The sequence below is a fragment of the Aethalodelphis obliquidens genome, unplaced genomic scaffold (assembly GCF_003676395.1).
Source record: "Aethalodelphis obliquidens isolate GAN/ISIS:26980383/991018 unplaced genomic scaffold, ASM367639v1 scaffold9, whole genome shotgun sequence".
Classification (NCBI taxonomy): Eukaryota; Metazoa; Chordata; class Mammalia; order Artiodactyla; family Delphinidae; genus Aethalodelphis; species Aethalodelphis obliquidens.
In genome coordinates, this window is record NW_020837953.1 from 16,766,736 (window position 1) to 16,790,731 (window position 23,996).

Consider the following 23,996-nt stretch of genomic DNA (forward strand, 5'->3'; position numbering starts at 1 on the left):
TTCAAAGCAGCCGGTATCTACGGTCACTGCTGTGTGTGAACCAACCTGAGTGCAGAACCACGGGTGTTCCTGGATACAGGTGTTTGGGCAAAGCTGGTCAGTGGTTAAAGGGCTGCTAAGGGCCTCAGCGCAGGCAAGCCCCAGCGCCATCCCCATGGAGTGGGTATGGTGATCCCCCTCCTGCCCACCCTCCCAGCCAGGGGCATGAGAAGTGGTGGGAAGGAAAAGGAAGCAGCCCAGTCCAACTCAGCAGCTCTATTTACACAGCACCATCCCACACCCCGTGTGGCCCCTCACGGCTTCTTGGCTTTCTTCACAGAAGAGGAGCTGGAGGCCGATTCCCGTCGCTTCCTCTGAGGAGACACAGAAGGTGCTGAGGTCAATGGCCCCCAGGGTCAGATTCAGGCTGGGTGCACGTGTTTCACTCTCTGAGTCAGGAAGGTGATGCCCACTGACCGACCACCCACTCCCTCATTCTCAGAACCCCTCAGAGTGACGACTCCTGTTGCAGGTACTAGAGGGGGTGGGGCCTGCGTACGCACGTGCGTGTGCTCACTAGCAGGGCCAGTTTGCGCTCTCCCGGCCTCTTACCGAATTGGGTGTGAGGGGTGCGCCCACCACATCAATGATGGCGTCCTTGCTGGGGTCCGGGCCGAGACCAGATTCAGGCACCGCCGGCTCCGCTGGGGCCGGGGCCGGGCCTGATGCCGGTGTGGCGGGGCCCCCCAGCACACCGGCCCGGGCCAGCGCCTCGTGCCGGTGCCGCAGCATCTGCAGCTCGTACTCGCAGTTGGCGCATGCCTGCTTGAGCTCGTAGAGCAGCACCAGGTCACTCCGCAGCTCATTGAACATGTGCACCAGCTCCTCCGTGGGCGTCGGGCTCAGTTCTGTGGGCAGGTGGGTGGAAGGCACAGGGACAGAGCTGGGGTGCTGTGGGGAGGCCAGCAGCCAGAACTGCCCCCCATGCCCGGCCTTCATCCGCAGCCTCGGTGGGGACGTCCTGAGGGGCTGGCCCCCGCACTCACCCACACCCAGCTCCAGCAGCATCTGTTCCAAGGCCTTGATCTTCTTCTGTCCCACAGAGCTTGGCAGCTTCATCTGCAATGACCCAGGCAACTAAGCCCTCTCCCTGCCACAAGCGGTTTAGAATGAAGGAGACTAAAGGAAGTGGGGGGAGTGGAAGAGAAGTTAACCCCTAGAGGCAGCTCTGGGTCACAGAAGAAAACAGCCAGTAAGCGGAATAGAGTGAAAGCTGTGAGCTCGGCCTGGCATCCCCCTGAGATCCCAGTACGTCCGCCTCCACCTGCACCGGCCCCATGGCCTGCAGCATTCAGGCCGCAGAGCCCAGGGCCCAGACACAGTGAAGGAGGTGACTCACGTACCCGCTGGCTCCGCAGCGTGACGCCTGCGGACTTGAAGTCTGGGAACTTGATGCCTGCAGTCTCAGGAACGGCCTGGGGGAGAAGGAGTTACGGAGACCAGGGTGTCACGGGGAGAGGGCCCAGCGTTAGTCCCAGCCCCCTGCCGGCTCCGCGTGCTCTCAGAGCCCTCCACCCTGAGCTGGGCTGACTTGGTCTCCACACCGGCTTCTCAGCCTCCTTTTTCTGGGGGAGCTTCTTCTTGGGGGCCTTGCGTTCCGTGCGCCGCTGCTCGGCAGTGGTGTCCGCCGCTGTTATCAGCTTCTGCAGGTCCTGGCTGCGCTTCTCCCGCTCCTTCTTCCGGGCCTCGATCTTGCGCAGCTCCTGCAGCAGGTACTCCTCCTCCGCCACCTGGGAAAGAGACGCTGAGACGCCCGTGAGGGTCATGGGGCGGTGAGAGGAGATGGGGAGACGGAGGGGTGCCGGACTGTCTGTGAGGGAACCTGAGCAGCAGGGGATTGTGAGGGAGGTGAGGGCTACGGAGAGCAGGGAGGATGGCCGGCGAGAGGCAGGACTGGATGGGGGCGGGAAGAGGGGGAAGAAGGGGAGCTGGGGTGAGGGAGTTGAGGGTATGGAGGAGGGAGGCAACGGTCAAGGGGTTTCACGGCACGGAGCAGAGTCTGTGGGACTTGGGCTGACCTGCTCTGGGGTCCGGTTATAGAGACGCTCCAGCTGTTCCTTCCGCCGTCGCTCGTGCCCAGCATCAAACACTGGTATCTTGAGGTCTGTGCCTGGCACGGCCCGCACGTTGGCAAGCTTGGCACAGATGTGGTAGTAGCGCTCCTTCAAGTCCTCCACAGAACGCTTCTGAGGATAAAGATGTAGAGAGAGGAAGGATGAATACTCAGAGGCATGTGGAAAGGAGAACATGAAGGCAGTGGGCCTGCCACGCCCGGGGGTTGGGCCCACATGCAAATGCACGATACCAGCTCACCTTGAACTGCTGGTGGTCATACCGGTCGTGGATAACAACAAAACGTAGGTCAAAGCGGCGGCTAAGGTCAAAGAGGTGGTCGGTTTCTGCCTTTGTCCAAGCATCGTCATGAAGATAGAGCTGGTACTCCTGCTCTGAATACACAGGCACCTGCACCGTCTGCAGGCATGGAGGGACAGGGGGCACGCCCACATCACGGCACGTCCGGCAGGCTCCAGCAGCCTGACCACAGCCCCTCCTGTTTATTGTCAATCTCTGGGCTGGACAAAAGCAAATCCTCTGCCTGAGACCCTGCACAGGGCACCTGGAGATAATGTTTCCAGAGCAAGAAAAGAAACTCTCTGCTTGACCAAACGCCCTGGCAGCCTCTAGAACTGCTGCCTGCCTCTGAATCCAATCCAGGACCAACTTCATCATGCCTTCGGCTCCAGAGCCTCGGTAACAGGACACGTGCTCCTGACCCGATGGTTAAGGTGAGGGGACCACGTGTAAGTGCTTCTGGGGAGTCCAAAGGTCAACTTTGGAGTGAGGAAGATGGCTAAATTCTGGAGAAAGGCCCAGGAGCCCTAGTCATGGCACACTTGTCTGAAGCACTCCTGCCACCCAGTGGTGACAGTGAGACTTGCAGCTCCCCCAGAGCTGGCCAAGGTCACATCTCTAAGGAAAAGGCACCTGAATCCTACTCGCAACATACACCCCCCACCCCAACACCCATGTCCTGTCCCCCAGACCTCCCTCAGGGACAAACAGCACCACCACCAGCTGCGTCTATCAGTCAGAGACCCCAGGAAAGAGACAATGCTAGGCTGGACCATGGAAGTTTCTCCATCAAAGACCACATTGGCTCTGAGCCTGCTCTCAAAACCCTTATGTCCAGCTGCCTCTTGGACATCTACTGGAGATCCTATATACATCTCAAACTGAATATGTTCAGGTGATACATGTTAACTAGGTTTACTGGGGTGGTCATTTCACAATATATACAAATACTGGATCATTATGTTGTAACCTGAAGCTAATATATGTATGATATATAATAATTATACCTCAATTAAAAAAAAATCCTAATATGTTCAGTACTGAGCTCATCGCCCTCCCTCAAACTCCTATCTCCCCCAGTCCGGATCTCAGTCAGTGTCACCATCACCCAAGCGGAAACCTAGCAGGCATATTTAAATCCTACCTTTGCCCTTGCCCCATCCCCTTTCCCACATCTGTGGATTTTACCTCCCAATTCTGTATCTCCTCTGCCACAGCCCTGTCCAGACCACCACTACCCCTTGCCTGGATAGAGAAACAGCCTCCCCACTGGCGTCTCTGCCTCCATTTAATCCTCTTCCAAACAATTCTCCATCTGCAGCCAAGATGTGACCCCTCTGAACACGGCTACTTAAAATAAAAAGCAGCTCACCGTCAAGCAAGGGAGATGGCCATTCATTCAACAAATGTTTATCACGGGCCTGCTAGCCCCATGCTGGGGACACAATGCTGGATAAGACAGACAGGGGCCTTGCCTTCTCAGAGCTCACAGTCCAGCTGAAAATTTAGTAAAGTACAGCGAATTTGATGACAAAGGTATGCCTAGGGTATAATGAGTGACACCTGATGCAGCCTGCGACAAGGGTTGTCAGGGAAGAGGTAAATGGAGCCTGGTTTAGTCTTAAGGTTAAGTAGAACTGAACCAGTGAGGGAAGGCACTGGAGAGACTCCTAAGCAGGGGGCCACATAAACAGCGATGAGAGAGAAATGGCCTGAGGTGTGCGGGCTTGGCAGTCAGGGACACTAAGGGAAACAAGAAAAGGGTGAGACAGGGAGAGGCCTGAAGAGAGCCTGGAGAGTTGACAGAGGCAAGCTGCTGTGAGCCTCGTGTGACTGCTAAGGAGTCTGGAATTCAGCCTGTGGCTGACGGGAGTCAGTAAGGTTAGTTTTAAAGAGAGGAGTGAGATGGTCATGATTCTCTTTTACAAAGACCACCCTGGCAACAGTGAAGACAGGGTGAAACATGAGCCTGGGAGACCAGCTGGCAGGTTTAAGAAATAATCCAGGTGGGAAGTGAAGAGGCCTGAAATAAAGCAGCACCAGTGGAAGGTAGAGAAAAGGGCATGGACCTGAGAGGCTTTAGATTAAACATCATAGGATGTGACAACTGGCTGTGAGGGGTGAGAGAAGATGCTGTCATAGGTAACTCCTATGTTTCTGGCTTGAGCAGGAAAGCGGCTGGGGAGCCACAGACTGAAAGCGGGACCCCAGGAGAGAGCAGTATTGGAGGGAAGATTGTTAGTTCCCTTTACTTCGACTTTACTCTCCACCCAGTCACCACGATCTTTCTAAAATTCAAATCTGATCCCGACACCTCTCTACTTAAAATTTGCCAGTGGCTCCCTAAAGACATCAGAGCAAAGCCCAAATTCCTGAGCCTGGCTGCCAAGCCCTGCCTGACGTGGCCCTGCTGCCCTCTCAGGTCTCATCTCCCACCATATCCTCCCTTGGACTTCAGGCTCCATCAACAGGGAAATGCCCACAGCATCCCACACATATGACTGATTTTTCATTTATGCCTTTGCTCATGATGTCGCCTCTGCCTGAACAAGTCACTGCACTCCTTTTCTACTATTACCTGGTAACATCCTTCGAGACTCAAATCAATACCATATGACCCAGCAATCCCACTCCTGGGCATATATCCGGAGAAAACTCTAATTTGCAAAAATACATGCACCCCTATGTTTATAGCAGCACTATTCACAGTAGCCAAGACACGGAAGCAACCTAAATGCCCATCGACAGATGAATGGATAAAGAAGATGTGGTATATATATATACAATGGAATATTACTCAGCCATATAAAAATAATGAAATAATGCCATTTGCCGCAACATGGATGGACCCAGAGATTACCATACTAAGTGAAGTAAGTCAGACACAGAAAGACAAATATCATACAATATCACTTATATGAGGAATCAAAAATATAATACAAATGAACTTATTTACAAAACAGAAACAGACTCACAGACATAGAAAACAAACGGTTACCAAAGGGGAAGGGGGAGAGGGATAAATTAGGAGTTTGGGATTAGCAGATACAAACTACAATATATAAAACAAATAAACAAGGTCCTACTGTATAGCACAGGGAACTATATTCAATATCTTGTATTAACCTATAATGGAAAAGAGTAAGAAAAAGAATACACACACACACACACACACACACACACAGATTAAATCACTTTGCTGCACACCAGTAACACAACATTGTAAATCAACTACACTTCAATTAAAAAAAAAACTCAACTCAAGTTCTAACTTCTCCAGGAAGTTTCCATGACCTTCAGTTCCTCCCAATATGGCATCTATCCCACCAAACTGTAATTGCCTGTGCCTCCCCCCAGCGCCCCAACAACATGCAGAGTTTCTAGAGGGCAGATACTGTGTCTGCTTCATGTTTGTGCCCTCACTGCCTTGGGCTTGACTCGGCATGGAGTAGTATTTACTAAATACAAATGAACACTCTTTTGTCTTTACCTCAAATTGTCTCATCCAACCTTCCCACCCCCACCTCAAATCTCTTACCTCTTGCTTATCCCTTCTCAGTCTTACATCTCCAGCCTCTCCCTCCACTGGACCTGAGGGGCCTAAGGATGGTGGTGAGGGGCCTAAGGAGGAAAACCAGTTTGGGGGCATGGGGGAGAATGATGGGTCACACCTGGACGTACTGAGTCTGAGAGGCCTGTGAGCCATCCAGGGGGAGGTGTCCAGGTGCAGGTGGGTATACTGGCTGAGGGGAAGGAAGTCAGGACTTGGAAGTCCTGGGTTCAAGCCCCCAGTGCTTGCAGGCTCGAAGTCTAGGCTGCTCCAAGCTGCAGAGACTGTGGGGCCGTATCGTGAGTGGCTTAAACAACAGCCTAGGGAATCCGAGCCCAGCCCAGCTCTGCTTCTCCCTGGCTGGGTGAGTCTGTATAAGGCCCTGCTCCATCTGAGCCACAGTAATCTAGACCAGAGATAATTCAGCTTGGATTAGGGTACAGAGAATGAAGAACACAGGCAGATGGGATTTATTATAGAAACAGAGTCAGCAGGACTCAATGACTAGATGTATCACTGAAGTCTAACTCAAATGCCAGCTTCTCAGACAGGCCCTCCCTGTCCACCCTATCTATTAGGCCTCCCCTACACCTACAAGTTCACTCTTTATCTCATTTCATATCCTGGTTTTATTTTATTGACGGCTCTTATCTGAAAGAATCCAATTCATTTGCTTCCATGTTTGTTACCTGTCTTCCCCTACCTTCTTTGTCCCATTGTTTATTGAAATAATATGAGAGCTAAGGGAGAAGCTAAGTCAAGGATGATTCCCAAATTTCTGGTTTGGGCAATTGGGTGGATAGTGGTGTCATTCATTCACTTATGTGAGGAACAGGTTTGGGGGTGGGGAACTGAGAGAAGATTATGAGTTCTGCTCAAGGGTATCCACTTGATCTGAAGTACCCGTGGGGCCTTCAGGGAGAGACGTAAGCAAATGACTGGCTATATGTGGACTGCTGCTCTGGACTGGAGATACTGAATTGGGGTTAATGGCATACAGAGGGCAACTGAGGTCACAGGGTAAATGAGACAAACTAGGGAGAAAGTAGAGAGTGAGAAGAGTAGAGCACCTAGGACACAGCTCTGAAGAATAGCGAGAAATAAAAGGCTAAGGCAACAAACCAAAACTCAGAGCAGGTCTAGGAGAGGACAGGATCCCATGGGCAGTGAAGACCCACAGAGGTATTTGCACCAATGACTGAATGGGTAACCACTGTTAATGACCTGGCCCGAGGGGGCCTCTGGAGCCAACTAGGAGACTGGAGTGCTCAGGCAAGTGGCTCAGAGTAGGTGGGCAACCTTGGCCTACGTCCCAATGGTGGTGGCTCACCTTATTGAACCTGGCGAAGGGGTAGTCCTTGCCCTCCTCTGCTGCCCGTCGCCAGTGGAAGAACATGGCTCCATCCTTGCGGGCTGGGTTGGTGAATGGCATCCACTTCCACGGCCGCACCTTCTTGGAGCCCAACTTGGCCTTCACTGTGCGGTAGCCTTGACCAGTGTCACTGGGTAGCAGTGGGGGTGCATCCCTGGAAGCAGGGTTTAAGGAGGTGAGAGATTACAGTCAGAAGGTGTGTAGAGAGCCTCTGGACCCAGGCTGCTGATCTGCCATAGAGCAAGGAAGTCACGTCCTGGAGTGAGACATCCGAGCTCCCACAACCTAAGCAAGCAGAAGCCCTGTGTGGAGAGGGGAGGGGGGAGAAAATGGCTGGGAAAATTAGGAGTTAGGTACATGCAGGTTGGTCAGGGACCAAAGCCTGGGGGATCTGGGATTCTAATACTTGCTTCTTGTCAGAGTAGAGCAGTGCATAGACCTCCCGGTGCATGCCCTCGGGCCTCTTGAAGGTCAGTGTCTCAGAGGACTTCTTAGACTTTTTCTGGGGAGGGAAACCACAGGAGAGGAACCACAGGCTAGACTCCCTTCCCTGAAAATTCTTTAGCCCAGCTCAATCCCTGAACAAACCAGCATCTATAGGTACAATGACACACATACACACTGTGACACATAATGACACACTATGAAGGTACAGAAACCCACTCAAGGGGCACCTGGGTCTGAGCAGGTCATTCCCCTCCACACCCGTACCTCAGAGCCCTACCTGTCAGAACAGAAGATACTTTTCCAGCATCTCTCAGCATGTCACACCGAGTTGATGTCCCCCCAATATCCCACAAGTGTCACACTCTCTAGGTCCTGTCTTACAAATGTCACACCCTCTTGGTCCCCACCATTTTCCACGGGGTCCCACCTCCTCCATCCCATCTCACCAAGGTGACACATATTCTCTATCCCGTTATTTCACATCTTTTACCGCCCATCTCACAAGAAGTGTGGCACCTCATCTCTCCCCGAGCCGTCTTCCGTTGTCACTCCTACCCACCACTTCACTAACGCTACCCAGCGCTCTCAGGCACCACTGCTACCTTGTCCGGATTGATAATGTCCTTCTTGCTGATGGTCCCGGAGGCTGCATCCCCCTCTGGACCCCCGAGTTCTAGAATGTCCCGCACATCCGCGCCCGTAGCCATCGCGCCCGAGAGATGGGGGAGCGCCCCGAGGTCAATAGTCAGTGCCTGAGGAGCTACCAGGCTCAGATCGGTGGGCAGAGCCACTTCAGCCCCAAGTGGGGGCGGGGTAAAGAGGCGGGCCGCGAGGACGAGAGTGGCTCAGGGTCAGGTCGGGGCCCCGCCACTGTCCCGCCGCCTGGGTCTCCCTAACGGCCCCAGCTGTCTCCTAAGCCCCAGGACCTCCGCACCTAGACGTCCGGGCTGCGGCCCAGCGACTCCCCTACCCCCGCAAAGCCGCAAACAGAAACTTCCGGTCGTGCGCGTTAGAAATGTGGCCGTCAGGAACACTTCCGGTCTGTGCTTAGCGGAAACCGAGCCGGCTGGTAACCCAGTGTGAAAACTACTGACCGCGCAGGGACTGCTGCACTCCTTGCCTCCCAGGAGCCCGCGCGTTTCCTGGGCTGCCTGCTTTCTGGCATTTTCCCTCTGCGTTGCTCCGTCGCGCAATGAGGAGAGAGTGCACAGCTTTGTGACCTTGGAAGTCGCTTAATTTCTCTGAACTCGTTTCTTCACTTTAAAATGGAAATTGTCATGGTACCTGCGTAAGTGGAGTGCCAATAATCCATGTAAAACATTTGCACGGTGCCTTTTTTCATTACATAAATTAGTGGTATTAATTGCCCCTGTTCATTAAGTGCTAAGTACGTACCAGATACTGCTACGCGTTCGAGATGAAGAGATCAACTGGACAAGGCAGAGTTTCCCAGGGTGGCTGCCAAGATGGAGTGAGGTCTGGACCCTCACTTGCACCTCCTCTGATGGGGGGGGGGGTGTGGGTCGGGGCCTCATGGGGCTTTCCTGGAGCCCAGCTTCATGGAAATTCACTAGTCTGGGAGCTAACTGCACTAGTGTGGGTTCCAAAGAAGTCCAAGAACACAGCCCCAAACAGGTAGCAGCTGGAAGAAGTATCCCTCAAAGGAAGAAACTTGCTGATCTCCCTGGAGAGAGAGAAACTTCTAGAACAGGAGGTCCTGAGGAAGCACAGAAGGGACAGGAGAAGCAGCTCCCAACTTCAGCCTCTGCAAACTAGCCTGTAGACATGGAGGACACTGGGCATTGAGCATGGGGGATGGAGTGGAGCTTGTAAGGTATTAAGGAGACCAGGCCCCAAGCCAGGGGCATGTCAAAAATCCAAGCGGGGCCTGGAGAAGCAGACAGCCCACACAAGTGAGCTATCAATGTCCTAAGTTATTCTGGCTTGGGGGCATATGGGGACGTAGCTGCTGCAGCCCACAAGCCTAGCTAGACCCTGAAAGTTTGAAGAACTGGGCCTAGAGGTACAAACCTTGCCCTGTTTCTGAGGCCTGATTCCTGGGTGAATCCTCTGAGCTCTAAACAGTTTCCAGGGGAAGCCAGAGTCTTGCAGCAGAAATTGCCCACAGGGTAAGGGAATGATCCTTGGAGCGAGAAGTGGGAGAGGGTCCTGCACCTCTGCCTCAAAACCCTTGACTCTGCCTGTAGTTACTGTGTTGCATAATTATTTGTTTAAGATATGTTTCTCTTGATAGAATCATTTCTGTGAGGGCAAGGATCATGGTACATAAATGTGTGTATGTGTAAGGCATTATTCTAGGCTCTGGGGATGCAGTGGGTCAATGAGATACAAATATTTCCCAGTGGGGCTTGTAACTAGCATATGAACAATAAAATAGATAGTGTAAGTTTGATGGTGACAAGTGCTGTGAAAAAAATAAAATAGGGTAATAGGATGGGGGACTATGTGGAACCTCAGGGAAGTTTTCTCCAGGGAGCTGAAATCAGAGCTGAGGTTTAAGTGATGGAAATAGCCACAGAATACCTGGGGAAGGAGAGTTTCAGACATGAAGAATAACATGTGCAAAGTCTCTAAAATGGAAGGAACTATGTGTTGAAAGGACATAAAGAAAAAAGGCCAGTGTGGTGGCTGTTGGGTGAGGAGGGGGAGAATAGGAAGACTTAAGATCAGAGGTAGGCATTGGGGGCCATGATAAGGGGTTTACCCTAAGGTTAATCATTTGTCATTCTGTCTTGGCCATGGCCTGGTTCTGTCACCATCCTGGAGTGCCACCTTAGCTGCTGCCATTAAGAAATCCCCCAGAATGACGGGTCCAGAGCTGCTCATTCCTTCGGGAAACTGAGTCCAGGGGTTGGGGAAAAGAGGACGAGAGAGGGATGCCTCTCTCTTGACCCTTCTGGGGAGCCACTGCTACACTTTCTCTACCAGACTGCAGGTGACAACGGGTCTCCCTGCCAGCCCCGAGAGGAGCTTATTCTGCGGTGCCCACCCAGCTGACCCTCTTCAGGAACCCAGCATCACTTCTGAAGAGACTCTTGCATTGCAGTGTCCTATTGAGGGGCCTGGGAGAGGGACTTCAGGCTGGGGTGCTCTGGGGCTGCAAAGTTGACTTTAACAGTTTTTATTCAATCCTGAGAGCAATGTGAAGCCATTGAAGGGTGTGTGGAGGTGGCATGGGGAGGAGAGTTAGGAAGAAGGCTGAAAAGAGTCAGATTCATCTTTTAGAAAGATAACTGGTGGCTTGCCAGTGGGGAGGATGAAGCTGGAGGCAGGAGAACCTGGTGAGAGGCAGCGGTAGAGACAGCTGGAACTGGGGGCTGGTTGGCTGTGGCAGTAGGATGCAGAATAAAAAAGAGTCGCAGAAGCCCCTCCCTCCTCAGCCTCTCTGTTCACAGCTGCGCCCAGAAAGAGTGGACTGGAGCTCCTGAGTGCCTGGCCTGGCTCTCTCCTTCCTTTCCCCCTCTCCCCTCCTCCCCTCTCCTACCAAGACTATTCACTCCTTAAGCGTGGCACTGGGTCTCCTCATCCTCTGGTCTCTCCCAGCATGTGCCCTATTTGCAGGGGCTCCTTAGAAACTGTGGGAAAGGGAAGGTGGTCTGTGTGTGGTGTGATCAAGATCCAGAACCGCTCAGTCTGACCTGGTCTTGCTCAGGTTAATTATGAAGAACATTTTCCAACTAATAGGACAAATTTCCCACTTTTTGAAATGCGCAAAGAACATGACTAGGAAAGTCACAGAAGTGCAACAGCCAGTAACCATACAGATAAGCATTCCACCTCACTGGGATTGAAAGAGCTGAAAAATTGAAAGCTATAATGAGAAATCATTTTATGCCTGTCAGATAGGTAAAACTTGAACATAACTGTGATACCTATTTTTGACAAGGATATGGACGACATAGGCACCAGCCTACTGTTGGTGGGAATGTACATTGATTCGATTTTGTTCGTTAGTTCATTCAACAAATAATTGTTTAGTACTTACTGTAAGCCACTTAGATATGCCACTACATGCCAGGCCCTGTGCCATAGAGGCCTCAGCAGTCCAGAAGGAAAAGTGATCACTGCCTTCAGCTGGTACATTAAGAACTGTGCACTTGATCGTGTGAAAGTTGTACCTCAATAAAAAGAAAAACAGGTAGATGGGAACTGGAGCTGCCAATGAGGCCTGATCAAGATGACAACCTCTCCAAAGCATCCTGCGCTGGGGGGAAAGCCAGTGGGGCGCGCGAGATTGGCAAAGTCGAGGGCAAGGAGCTGGAGTTCGGTGGCGTCGACAAGGCCTGTGTGGTCCCCGGCCAGTTCTGGGGGCCAAAGAAAGATGAAGACCTCCTCTGGGAATGGCTGGAAGACACGTGTGGCACCAACAGGGAGCAGTCCCCAGACAGTGCCAGGTGCCTTCCGGAGGGGAGCGCCTCCCTTGGTGCTCTCGGGAGCCCTGCCCCCGTCCCCAGCCCCAGTGCTGAGTCTCCAGAGTTTGCGGCTGAGTGGAGACTCCACCTCCATCCTCCGCAAAGGAAAAGATTGCTGTTGTCAAACTCACCGCCCATGTATTCCAGGGTTTGTGGGAGTTCTCTCCCCGCACCATTTCAGCTGTTTTGGAATTCGTGCTCTTGCAGGCATCTCCTTTCTCTTTCCCGTGCCAGTTCCACGTCGACAACTACCAGCTTTCCTGAATGGACTCCTGGCCCCTTCCCTCACCCTCGCTCCCCTCACCTGTGGTCTATTTTATGCCATTTGGCTTTTTTTTTTTTTTTTTTTTTTTTTAGTTCAGTCTTTCCAGCAGCCAGAACTCTGAGAAATAAGTTTCTACTGTTTAAGTCACTCAGGCTATATAGTATTTGTTAGAGCAGCTCAAACTAAGACAACTTTTTTTCTTCTTTTATATACATGTTGTATTTTTCTTTGAGCCAGTCCTTCCAAAATCTTGGAGTATCTTACAAACTTCTTTGCAAGTCAGTTCTTTAGCTTTCCTAAACTAAATAAATAAATAAAAATTAAAGTAAGAAACAAGATGCCCCAGCTTATACCACTCACCTCAAAGAAAGAGTTAAAAGCTTGGTGGCCCTCTTCGGGTTTGGAGGCGACGTGTACTATTTTTGGGCATGCTGCTCTGACTCACTTACCAGTAATCTGTAAGTTTAGAGAGGAACCTGGCTTCAAAGGGGGTTCTCCAAAAGGTAGATCCAGGTTACAATGCGAGCTGTGTTCCCAGTCGGGCCTGATTATCCAATAGACCCAGTGGTTTTGGAAGTATTTTGTGACAAAAAACTTACATATACCTTCTGGCAACCCCAATTGGAGAATTACAGCATGGGCTCCTAGGATTCTGAAGTAAGGCTCTGATCCCACCCGCAAACCACTGGCTACTACTTGAAAAGCAGTCTTTGGCTTACAGTGACCCTGGTAGAAACTGAACATTTGTCCACGAGACGCTGTGAAACCACCCAATGTGAACTGAGAATTATCTAATCTGCTGGACCATAAAGTTGGGGATGCAAGTCAGCATTCCACGATAAAATGTAAGGAGTATTTAGACCTTTCTTATTTTCAATTACAAATACTTAGAGCTATAATTCTCACCCTAATGACTGCTTTAGCTGCATCCTACTAATCATTTTACATTTTCATTATCATTCTAATTTCCCTTGCGATTGCTTCTTTGATCCATGGATTGTTTAGAACTATGTTGTTTAATTTTCAAATATTTGGGAGTTTTCTAGGTATCATGATTATTGATATCGAATTTAATTTTATTGTGGTCATAGAACATATTCTATATGATTTCAATCCTTTCAAATTCTTTTTTTAATTTAATTTTTTTTTTTTATACAGCAGGTTCTTATTAGTTATCTATTTTATACATATTAGTGTATATATGTCAATCCCAATCTCCCAATTCGTCCCACCACCACTCCCCACCCCCGCTCTCCCCCCTTGGTGTCCTTACGTTTGTTCTCTGCATCTGTGTCTCTATTTCTGCCTTGCAAACCAGTTCATCTGTACCATTTTTCTAGTCAATCCTTTCAAATGTATTGAGGTTTGTTTTATGGCCCAGCATGTGGTCCATTGGTGAACATATCGTGTGTATTTGAAAAGAATGTTTATCCTGCAGTCCTGGTACAGAGTTTTATAAATTTCAGTTAGGGCAAGATGATTGATGGTATTGTTCACATAATCTATGTCTTTATTGATTTTTTATGTCTCTATTGCTGAAGATTTTTTTTTTCATCTCCAGCTATGATTGTGGAATTGTGTATTTCTTCTTTTAATTCTGTCAATTTTTGCTCCACATATTTTGAAGCTCTGTTATTACACATTTTTAATTATTATTTCTTCCTGGTGAATTGATCATTTTATCGTTATGAAATATCTATCTTTATCTCTAGTAATAGTCTTGGTCTTGAAGTATACTTTATCTGATATTATAGCCACTCCAGCCTTCACAAGCTTACTGTTTGCATGGTATGTCTTTTTCCTTCCATTTTCTTTCATCTTTTAGAGTACATCTCTTATATACAGCAGATATTTGGGTTTTGCTTTTCTTTATCCATTCAAACAGTCTCTGCCTGTTGAGACCAATAAGTATTCATTGAGCGATGGGTGGTAAAGGAAAACATGCTTAAGCCTGGTCTCATTTGTATCCTTTCTACCTGATGCTGAATGCTTTTGGACACTACAGACTTCAGAGTGGATCAAATAGTTTGCAGGTTATATTGGGCAGTTCAGTTTGCAAGGTCACTTGTCCTGGTTGTCCCATGGACAAGCATTCAGTTTCCGTCAGGAACCAGTAGTAAGATAAAGCTGTTTCTCAAAGGAGATCCGTTACTTATCAGACAGGGCATGGCTTTCTTCTGCACTGCTGCTCCTGGGCTCGTTATAGACTCCCTCAGCAAGATGCCTGAAACATTATTGGGATCTGGTGGGTCATGGAGACCAAGTGGCCTATCTACTTACATTGCAGCCTAGACCACCTGGACAATTTCCTTTGCTCTGGACTCCTCTCAAAGTTGACAGTCTTTCAGGTCACTCAGTAAATGAGTGGGTTGCAAGACACCCAGATGTGATGTATGCTCCCTCAAAAATCCAAGAAAACCACCAAGTACCCAAATTCAACTACTCGAAGACACCATCAACTGAAAGGTGCACCTTTATTTATATTCCACTGTGAAGAATTTTATAAAACACTATCAGTTAAGCCATAGCATACCATTGATTGTAAGATGAATTCCATTTCAGAGATGTTAGAATGTTGGAATTGTGAATGTACTAAATGCCACTGAATTGTTCATTTTAAAATGATTAATTTTATGTTATGTGCATTTTACCTTAATAAATTATTTTCTTAAATGTGAATCAGTAAAATATGGCATTCTGTCTCTTTCATATGGTAGGAGGTTGTAAGGCAAAGCAACTTGTACGTAGGACGGACATTGTGATGCTCCCGAGTACACTGGCTCTCCAGAAACATCACTCAGATGTATTTTCATGGAGTTTACCTTATTTACCTTGATTTGCCACAAGGGATCAACAGAAGGCTGTCACAGAACTATGTCACTATGTCCTCCTGCTGACAAGGGTTGTCAAAAGTCACCCATTAGCCTTGAGGAGCCACTTCCGCTGGCCAGGGAGGCTCAAGGGGGTAGGACTTCGGATGCTCTGAGTCCTCTGACTGCTTTCTTTTCTGGTCAACGCTCTGACTTTCAAATATGAGACCTGGCAAGGCTATGAGCTTTTTGTTTTGTTTTAATATTTATCTATTTATTTGGCTGCCGGGTCTCAGCTGTGGCACGCTGGATCTTCATTCCCGCGTGCGGGATCTTCATTACAGCCTTCAGGGTCTTTCGTTGCGGCACGCAGGATCTACTTCCCTGACCAGGGATCGAACCCAGGCCCCCTGCATTGGGAGCACTGAGTCTTAACCACTGGACCACCAGGGAAGTCCCAAGGCTGTGAATTTTACTGATATTGCACTACAGTAATTCTCAATATAACACTTTGGATTTGATTTTCAGTTACTATCAGCCCCGCGACTGCAAAAGATAAAGTATTTTTATCATAGACATAGAAAGCCAATGGTTTTGGGACTTGTCTTGAGCCAAACTTTTAGAGTATTAAGCTTCACATTCTTTTTCATCATTCTGTCCAGAAAGAAACCCCTCTTTACAGCAGTTCACAGATCCCGTCTGCCCTCCACACTGTTCTGTGGCAGAGACCACTTGGTTCCCAAACACTTTGCCTTCAACGCATCTTTCATTCAGGTGATACTTGATTGCAGAAGATAATCTATGGGCAGCAGGCCAAAGGCTACCTTTGATATTAGCTAGATTTTCACTGCCCAAAAATAAATACCAAATTCATGCCTGTTCTGATACCAATTTCTTTATCAGTTAAAGCTCATAGTTCTGAGTTATGTTTTCCAGTAAAAAAAAAAAAAGTAGCCAAAATTGTTCCAAAAAGAATTAGAAATCCAAATGGAGCAATAACCATAGAAAAAATAAAAATATCGTCATTGAGCTACAATGTTAAAAAGTAACAGGCTGAGAGTTATAAATAGGTGGTTCTAGTCGAACTTCAAGGAACAGATTATTCCTCATTTAAATAAGTTGACTTCAGAGCATATAAGAAGTTGAAATTTTTCTCAGCTCATGAAAGTAGCACAATATCAGAGCCTAATAAAGAGAGAAACACATTTGAAGGATACATAATTTTCACCTTATATAATCTATTTAAGAAAATAAGAAAAGGCCCAACATACTGTTCACCAGTCAGGGTGTATGGCAGGGTGGAGCTGGAGGGCGGAGCAGGCAAGGTAAACCAGGGATTGGAAAAACCACACTAGGCAAAGGACTTGCATCAAAACCAGGACTGAACTACGTTCATGTGGGTGATTTAGCTCAAGGAGTCTGATCACTAGATATCACGGATTCTGGCAAGATGCCTTCCCCCAAGAGCATGCCAAAAGATGCACAGATGATGACACAAATCCTGAAGGACATGGAGATTACAGACCATGAGCCAAGAGTTATAAATCAGACGTTGGAGTTCGCCTTTCAATTTGTGACCACAATTTTAGATGATGTGAAAATTTATTCAAGCCACGCTAAGAAAGCTACTGTTGATGCAGATGATGTGCGATTGGCAATGCAGTGTTGCACTAACCAATCTTTTACCTCTCCTCCCCAAGAGATTTTTTATTAGACGTTGAAGGCAAAGAAATCAAACTCTTTTGCCATTGGTCAAGCCATATTCAGCCCCTAAATTGCCACTTGATAGATATTGCTTGACAGTCCAAACTATAAACTTAAATCTTTACCAAAAAAAGGCATCTGCTCTGCAGGAAGAGTAACGGTTCCACAGTTAAGTGTTGGTTCAGTTAGTAGCAGACCAAGAACTCCCACTCCAGGCACACTAACCCCCAAAATCATGTCCGTTTCAACTAAGGAAGGGACTCCAATGTCCCTCACAGAGCAAAGGTTTATAGTACAGATGCTCACTTCATAGTCCTAGCTGTAAAAGCATCAGTTCCTGCAACAGCAGCAGTTCAGATGTCGGATTAATCCATCATTAATAGGGTCCCAAAACATTCTTATTAACACTTACACGGTGCCATCACAAAATACTGCCCATGAATCATCAAACACATTAAAAGAAAATGTGAAGGTGATGACGATGATGATGGTGATGACGATGAACATTTATACTCCAGCCGTAATACATGTAACAGGTATACTTGATCTTGAATCCATTGCACTGAAATTAAACACACACATGATGTTTTCAAGTTGTTTTAGAAAACTTCAGTAGTAGTTAATGAGTAAATACAGTCACCATACTTTTCAATTAAGATGTTGGATTTTTTTAATAGGACTAGTAATTGTTTTTCAGCAGCCTTTCAGTGTAAAAAGTTGTCATTCATGAAAGAAAGAAAGAAGAATGGTTCAGCATTAGATTATATATCAATTTAACCTATTATATTAATAAATAAAAACATTTTAAATGAGTGTCTTGATAAATTCAATGCCCATTAATGATATAAAAGAAAAAAATGTCCTAGCATCTAGGAAAAGAACAGTCTTAATTTGATACACTGTTTTGTTTTTTGGGTTTTTTTTAAATTTATTTATTGATTTATTTATTTATGGCTGCATTGGGTCTTCATTGTTGCGCGGGCTTTCTCTAGTTGTGGCGAGCGAGGGCTACTCTTCGTTGTGGTGCACGGGCTTCTCATCGCGGTGGCTTCTCTTGTTGTGGAACACTAGGCGCGCTGGCTCAGTAGTTGTGGCTCACGGGCTCTAGAGCACTGGCTCAGTAGTTGTGGTGCACGGGCTTTGTTGCTCCGTGGCATGTGGGCTCTTCCCAGACCAGGGCTCAAACCCGCATCCCCTGCATTGGCAGGCAGGATTCTTAATCACTGCGCCACCAGGGAAGTCCCACATTGTTTGTTTTTAATAAAACAATGATTAAAACCTACAGCAAATGCCATACCTAATGGTGAAGCAATAGACACATTCCAATTGAAGTCAGAAACAAGACAAGAATGACCTTTATCACCACTACTATTAAAATGGTATCACTTATTTTCTCTAATTCAAAATGAGAAGGAAAACGCTAAGAGGTATAAACATTAGAAAAGGAGAGGCAAATTGTGATTATTTGCAAATGACACTATTGCTTACATATAAAAACCTAAGAAAATCAATTGATAAACTATTAGAATTAATAAGAGAATTCAGCAAGGTGACCACATACAAGAGCAACCTAAAAAAAATCAATAGCTTTCCTATATACCAGCAATAACCAATTAGAAAATGTAATAGAAAATAAGATTCCATTCACAATAGCAAGAAAAACTATTAACCACCTAAGAGTAAACCTAAAAATAGAATTTATCTCATGCCCTTACAGATAGTTCAAAATTAGGAAATCCATCAACCTAATTAATCACATTGATAAAATCAAGTTGAAAACTGTACAATTATACAGCAGCTAAGAATATTCAAGAACAGTTTCTGGTAAAAAACACTAAGTAAAACAAGAGATAAAAGATATTTCCTAACTATGATAAAGAGTTGTTTATTTTCTTTTTCTGAGAAACAAAGAGCAAACATCATATTAAATGGCTAAACATTAAATGCACTGCCATTAAAGTCAGGAACAAGGCAGGGACCGTTGCTATCACTCAAAATTGTTTTGTGTAAAAATGAAAGAGAGGACTAGAAAAAGGGAGTAATGACTTCATACAGCAGACCCCATTCCAGAGTCTGAGAATGCCCCCTGCCATAAACAAGAGGACATGCTTTGATTTTATATTACACAATAGAATGGAAATTGAAATCTTACACAAAGACAGAAACTGATCAAAAGAGGTTATTTTCTTCTTTCCCTATCAAAGCCATTGCCAAGTACTATCCAGATATTACTCATACTGCTCCTGTCCTCTGCTTGAAGGAAAGATTTTTAAATTGTCCGAACAGTCCTGAGACCTGTCAAAATTTGAATGAGGGACTTCTCTGGTGGCACAGAGGTTAAGACTCTGTTCTCCCAATGCAGGGGGCCCGGGTTTGATCCCTGGTCAGGGAACTAGATCTCACATGCCACAACTAAGAGTTCACATGTCACAACTAAGGAGCCCACGTGCCACAACTAAGAAGCCTGTGAGCCGCAACTAAGACCTGGCACAACCAAATTAATTAATTAATTAATTAATTAAAAAACTGAAAGCTTTGATGGGTAGAGTACTCTTGGTTGTAAGTTTTTGCCTTTTGTCACTTTAAACATATCATGCCACTCCCTTCTGGCCTGCAGAGTTTCTGCTGAAAAATCAGCTGATAACTTTATGGGGAGTCCCTTATATGTTACTTGTTGCTTTTCCCTTGTTGCTTTTAATATTTTCTCTTTATCTTTAATTTTGGTCAGTTTGATTACTATGGGTCTCAGTGTGTTCCTCCTTGGATTAATCCTGTATGGCACTCTCTGCACTTCCTGGACTTGAGTGACTGTTTCCTTTCCCATGTTAAGGAAGTTTTCAGCTATCATCTCTTCAAATATTTTCTCAGGCACTTTCTCTCTCTCTTCTCCTTCTGGGACTGATATAATGCGAATGTTGGTGCGTTTGACATTGTCCCAGAAGTCTTAAACTGTCCTCATTTCTTTTTTTTTTTTCCTTTTTAAATTTTTGGCCATAGTACATGGCATGTGGGATCTTAGTTCCCTGACCAGGGATCGAACCCTCACCCCCTGCATTGGAAGGAGGAGTCTTCACAACTGGACTGCTGGGGAAGTCCCTGTCCTCACTTCTTTTCTTTTCTTTTTTTTTAAATAAATTTACTTATTTTATTTATTTTATTTTTGGCTGTGTTGGGCCTTCGTTGCTGCATGTGGGTTTTCTCTAGTTGCGGCAAGCAGGGGCTATTCTTCATTGTGGTGCACGGGCTTCTCATTGCGGTTGCTTCTCTTGTTGAAGATCATGGGCTCTAGGTGCGTGGGCTTCAGTAGTTGTGGTGTGTGGGCTTCAGTAGTTGTGGCTCATGGGCTCTAGAGCACAGGCTCAGTAGTTGTGGCACATGGACTTATTTGCTCTGTGGCATGTGGGATCTTCCCGAACTAGGGCTTGAACCCGTGTCCCCTGCATTGGCAGGCGGATTCTTTTTTTTTTTTTTTTTTTTGCGGTACGCGGGCCTCTCCCTGTTGTGGCCTCCCGCTATTGTGGCCTCTCGCGTTGCGGAGCACAGGCTCCGGACACACAGGCTCAGCGGCCATGGCCCACGGGCCCACGGGCCCAGCCGCTCCGCGGCATGTGGGATCTTCCCAGACCGGGGCACGAACCCATGTCCCCTGCATCGGCAGGCGGACTCTCAATCACTGCGCCACCAGGGAAGCCCCTGGCAGGCGGATTCTTAACCACTGCACCACCAGGGAAGCCCTGTCCTCATTTCTTTTCATTCTTTTTGTTTGTTTGGTTTTTGTTCTGTTCCATGGCAGTGATTTCCACCACTCTGTCTTCCAGCTCACTTATCTGTTCTTCTGCTTCATTTATTCTGTATTGATTCCTTCTAGTGTATTTTTCATTTCAGTTATTGTATTCTTCAACTCTGTTTGGTTGTTCTTTACATTTTCTAACTCTTTGTTAAAATCTTCTTGTAACTTCTAACTCTGTGCCTCTATTCTTTTCCCATGTCCTTTGATTATTTTTACAGTCACTACCCCTGAACTCTTTCTTGGGTAGATTTCCTATCCCCATGTCACTTAGCTGTCCTGGGGTTTTATCTTGTTCCTTTGTCTGGAACATATTTCTCCGCCATCTCATTTCGTCTAAATTTCTATTTGTATTTTTATGTATGTGGAAGGTTAGTTATGTTTCACAACCTTGGAGAAGTGGCCCTCTGTAGGGGATGTCCTATGTGTCTCTGCTTGTCATGCAAGGGCCAGGGACCAGCTGGCCCCAGGATAGGTTCTGACCTGCATTTGCAGACTGAGTTGCACAGGCTGCAGGATCATAGTTTTCTTGCTTCTGGTGGCTGCCCTCTGGTGGGTGAGGTGGTCTAGAGACTTGTGCAGGCTCCCTTGTGGGAGGGGCCAGTGTCTGCCCACTGGTGGGTGGAGCTGGGTCTTGGCCCTCTGGTTGGCAGGGCCATGCCAAGGGATGTGTCTAGAGGTGGCTGTGGGCTCAGGAAGTCTTTAGGCAGCCTGTCTGCTGATGGGTGGGGTTGTGTTCCCACCCTGTTGGTTGTTTGGTCTGAGGCACTGGAGCCTACAGGCTGTCGGGTGGGGCCAGGTCTTGGTGCTAATGACCCAGGCAGGATGTCTGCCTCCAATAAGAGTTCAAGTAGATGAACACTCCCTGATATTTCTGCCACCAGCTTTTATGACCCCAGAGAGAGCAATAGCCATCCTCTGCCTCCCCAGGACACACCCCCGAAGACCAGCAGATAGATCTGGCCCAGGTCAGAAGTCACTGCTTTTGCCTTGGGTCTCGGTGTGTGCGACATCTTGTGTGCACCTCCAAAAGCGGAGTCTCTGTTTCCCCCAGTCCTGTGGAGCTCCTGTACTCAAGCCCCTCTGGCCTTCAAAGACAAATGCTCTGGGGGGGTCCTCCTCCCAATGCCAGACCCCCAGGCTGGGGAGCCTAAGGGCTCAGAACTCTCACTCCTGTGGGAGAACTTCTGCAATATAATTATTCTCCAGTTTGTGGGCTGCCCACCCAGGAAGTATGGGATTTGAGTATATGGTGAGTGCATCCCTCCTACCATCTTGTTGGGCGTCTTCTTTATGTCTTTGGATGTATAATGGATTTTTTTTGGTAGGTTCCAGTCTTTTTTATCAATGGTTGTTCTGCAGTTAGTTGTGATTTTGGTGTGCTTGTGAGAGAAGGTGAGCTCAGGGTCCTTCTACTCTGCCATCTTGTCTCCTCTCCAAATCAAGAGAAATATTTTTTAAAAGAGGAGAGATAGAGAGACAGAGAAAGAGAGACAGAGAGATGACAATATGGTGAAATATTTTATAATTGAAAAAAATGGTTTTTATCAATAATATAAATGAGGCTTAGTCACATATTAAATGAAAAGGTTTTCAAATTGTCAGACAAAGCAAAGTCTAACCCTATGTTACCTATAAACACACCTAAAAGAAAGAGATTAGAAAGCGTAAAAATAAAAGAATGGGGGTTTCCCTGGTGGCGCAGTGGTTAAGAATCCGCCTGCCTATGCAGGGGACACGGTTTCCAGCCCTGGTCTGGGAGGATCTCACATGCTGCGGAGCAATTAAGCCCGTGCGCCACAGCCACTGAGCCTGCACTCTAGAGCCCACGAGCCACAACTACTGAAGCCCGCGTGCCACAACTACTGAGGCCCACGCGCCTAGAGCCTGTGCTCTCAACCAAGAGAAGCCACCGCAACGAGTAGCCCGTGCACAGCAACGAAGAGTAGCCCCCGCTCATCGCAACTAGAGAAAGCCCATGTGCGGTATCAAAGACACAACGCAGCCAAAAATAAATAAATTTATTTTTTAAAAAGTCTTAAAAAAAATAAAAGAATGGATAAATATATACCAAGTAAGATGTAAAACACAAAAACAGCAAGGGTCATGATGTTGGTATCTGTCAAGGTAGAATTCTGACCAAAAAGCTTTAAAAAGAAAAAGGAGGACTTTTTAAAATGTTAATGGTTTTAACAATGGAGATATATACTCAATAACACAGCAGTCAGCTTCCACAAAGTAAAAACTAGAGCAGATGCAGACAAAATTGAAACACATTAACAAGAGAAAAGTTTGATACATTACTTTCATTCCAAGACAAAGCAAGTGGATGAAATATGAATAAGGATTTAGGAAACCTAATCCAGTGCTACTGAAAATGTGGTTACAGACGGGTGCAAGTTCACGAGCTGTGGTTACCAGATGCCGTGAGATAAGAAGCTTGCTCCAAAATATAAATCGATGAACCACTTCCTTCATCTGGAAAGTCTTGCTACCAAAAAAAAAAAAATCAGCTGAACTATTTTGTGCTTAGTGATATAGTAGACTGGCTACTTTGAGTAGCACTGACCTAAAGAACATAATCGGTATGGTAACAAATATATGTCAAACTCTGAATATCAATATTAGAGAATACACTTCCTTTTGAAGTGCACATGGAATGTTCCTAAAAATGGATATCTTAGGACACAAAGAAAACTAGCAATAAACATCAATCATTATTAGAGAAATGAAAATCAAAACAACTGTGAGATATCACCTCATACCTGTCATCAAAAAGTCTACAAATAATAAATATCAGAGAGGATGTGGAGAAAAAAGAACACTTGTGTACTGTTAGTGGGAATGTAAATTGGTGCAGCCACTATGGAAAACAGTATGGAGGTTCCTCAAAAAACTAAAAATAGAGCTACTGTATGATACAGCAATTCCACTCTTGGGTATATATCTGGAAAAAACAAAAACACTAATTCGAAAATATACATGTACCCCAATGTTCATAGCAGCACTATTTACAATAGCCAAGATATGGAAGCAACACAGTACCCATCAACAGACAAATGGATAAAGAAGATGTGGTATATATGTACAATGGACTATTACTCAGCCATAAAAAAGAATGAAATTCTGCCATTTGCAGCAACATGGATGGACCTAGAGAATATTATGTTTAATGGAATAAGACAGACACAGAAAGATAAATACTGTATGATATGTGGAATCTAAAAAAAATAAAAC

General features: G+C 46.7%; 3 protein-coding genes and 1 pseudogene across 4 annotated transcripts in view; 3 read left to right on the forward strand and 1 right to left on the reverse strand.

The window, feature by feature from the left end:
• ERI3 (ERI1 exoribonuclease family member 3) overlaps nucleotides 1–567 on the forward strand; it is a 129,750-nt gene extending 129,183 nt beyond the window's left edge. The window contains exon 10 of the transcript XR_003433267.1: nucleotides 320–567. The gene's annotated coding sequence lies outside the window, so the exon portion shown is untranslated. The remainder of the gene's footprint in view (nucleotides 1–319) is intronic.
• On the reverse strand, nucleotides 235–8,771 carry DMAP1 (DNA methyltransferase 1 associated protein 1). 2 transcript variants are annotated; one of them, XM_027108768.1, is made up of 10 exons: nucleotides 8,363–8,771; nucleotides 7,724–7,815; nucleotides 7,272–7,467; nucleotides 2,353–2,511; nucleotides 2,058–2,225; nucleotides 1,584–1,769; nucleotides 1,383–1,454; nucleotides 1,026–1,098; nucleotides 592–887; nucleotides 235–353 (listed from the first exon to the last, which is right to left on the reverse strand). In XM_027108768.1, exons 1-10 carry the CDS (start codon nucleotides 8,465–8,467, stop codon nucleotides 294–296), a joined length of 1,407 nt encoding a protein of 468 aa, XP_026964569.1. In that variant the 5' UTR covers nucleotides 8,468–8,771; the 3' UTR covers nucleotides 235–293. The 2 variants fall into 2 exon arrangements, with proteins under 2 accessions (XP_026964569.1, XP_026964570.1); XM_027108769.1 differs by lacking the exon at nucleotides 8,363–8,771 and adding an exon at nucleotides 8,038–8,356 and having other exon boundaries at nucleotides 241–353.
• Nucleotides 8,772–11,942: 3,171 nt separating this feature from the next.
• On the forward strand, nucleotides 11,943–17,518 carry LOC113622465 (transcription initiation factor TFIID subunit 9-like; annotated as a pseudogene).
• Nucleotides 17,519–21,993: 4,475 nt separating this feature from the next.
• LOC113622467 (Kruppel-like factor 18) overlaps nucleotides 21,994–23,996 on the forward strand; it is a 39,057-nt gene continuing 37,054 nt past the window's right edge. The window contains 1 exon segment of the mRNA XM_027110750.1: nucleotides 21,994–22,011. Coding sequence (XP_026966551.1) covers nucleotides 21,994–22,011 — 18 coding nt within the window.

What these genes read in the sequence shown, in the direction of transcription:
- DMAP1 (XM_027108768.1), bottom strand. Translation starts at nt 8,467, where the DNA reads ATGGCTACGGGCGCGGATGTGCGGGACATTCTAGAACTCGGGGGTCCA. An exon ending in ACATTATCAATCCGGACAAG is followed by an intron (nt 7,816 to 8,362) that starts GTAGCAGTGGTG and finishes TTCCCTCCCCAG; the next exon opens with AAAAAGTCTAAGAAGTCCTC. An exon ending in ATGACCACCAGCAGTTCAAG is followed by an intron (nt 2,226 to 2,352) that starts GTGAGCTGGTAT and finishes CTTTATCCTCAG; the next exon opens with AAGCGTTCTGTGGAGGACTT.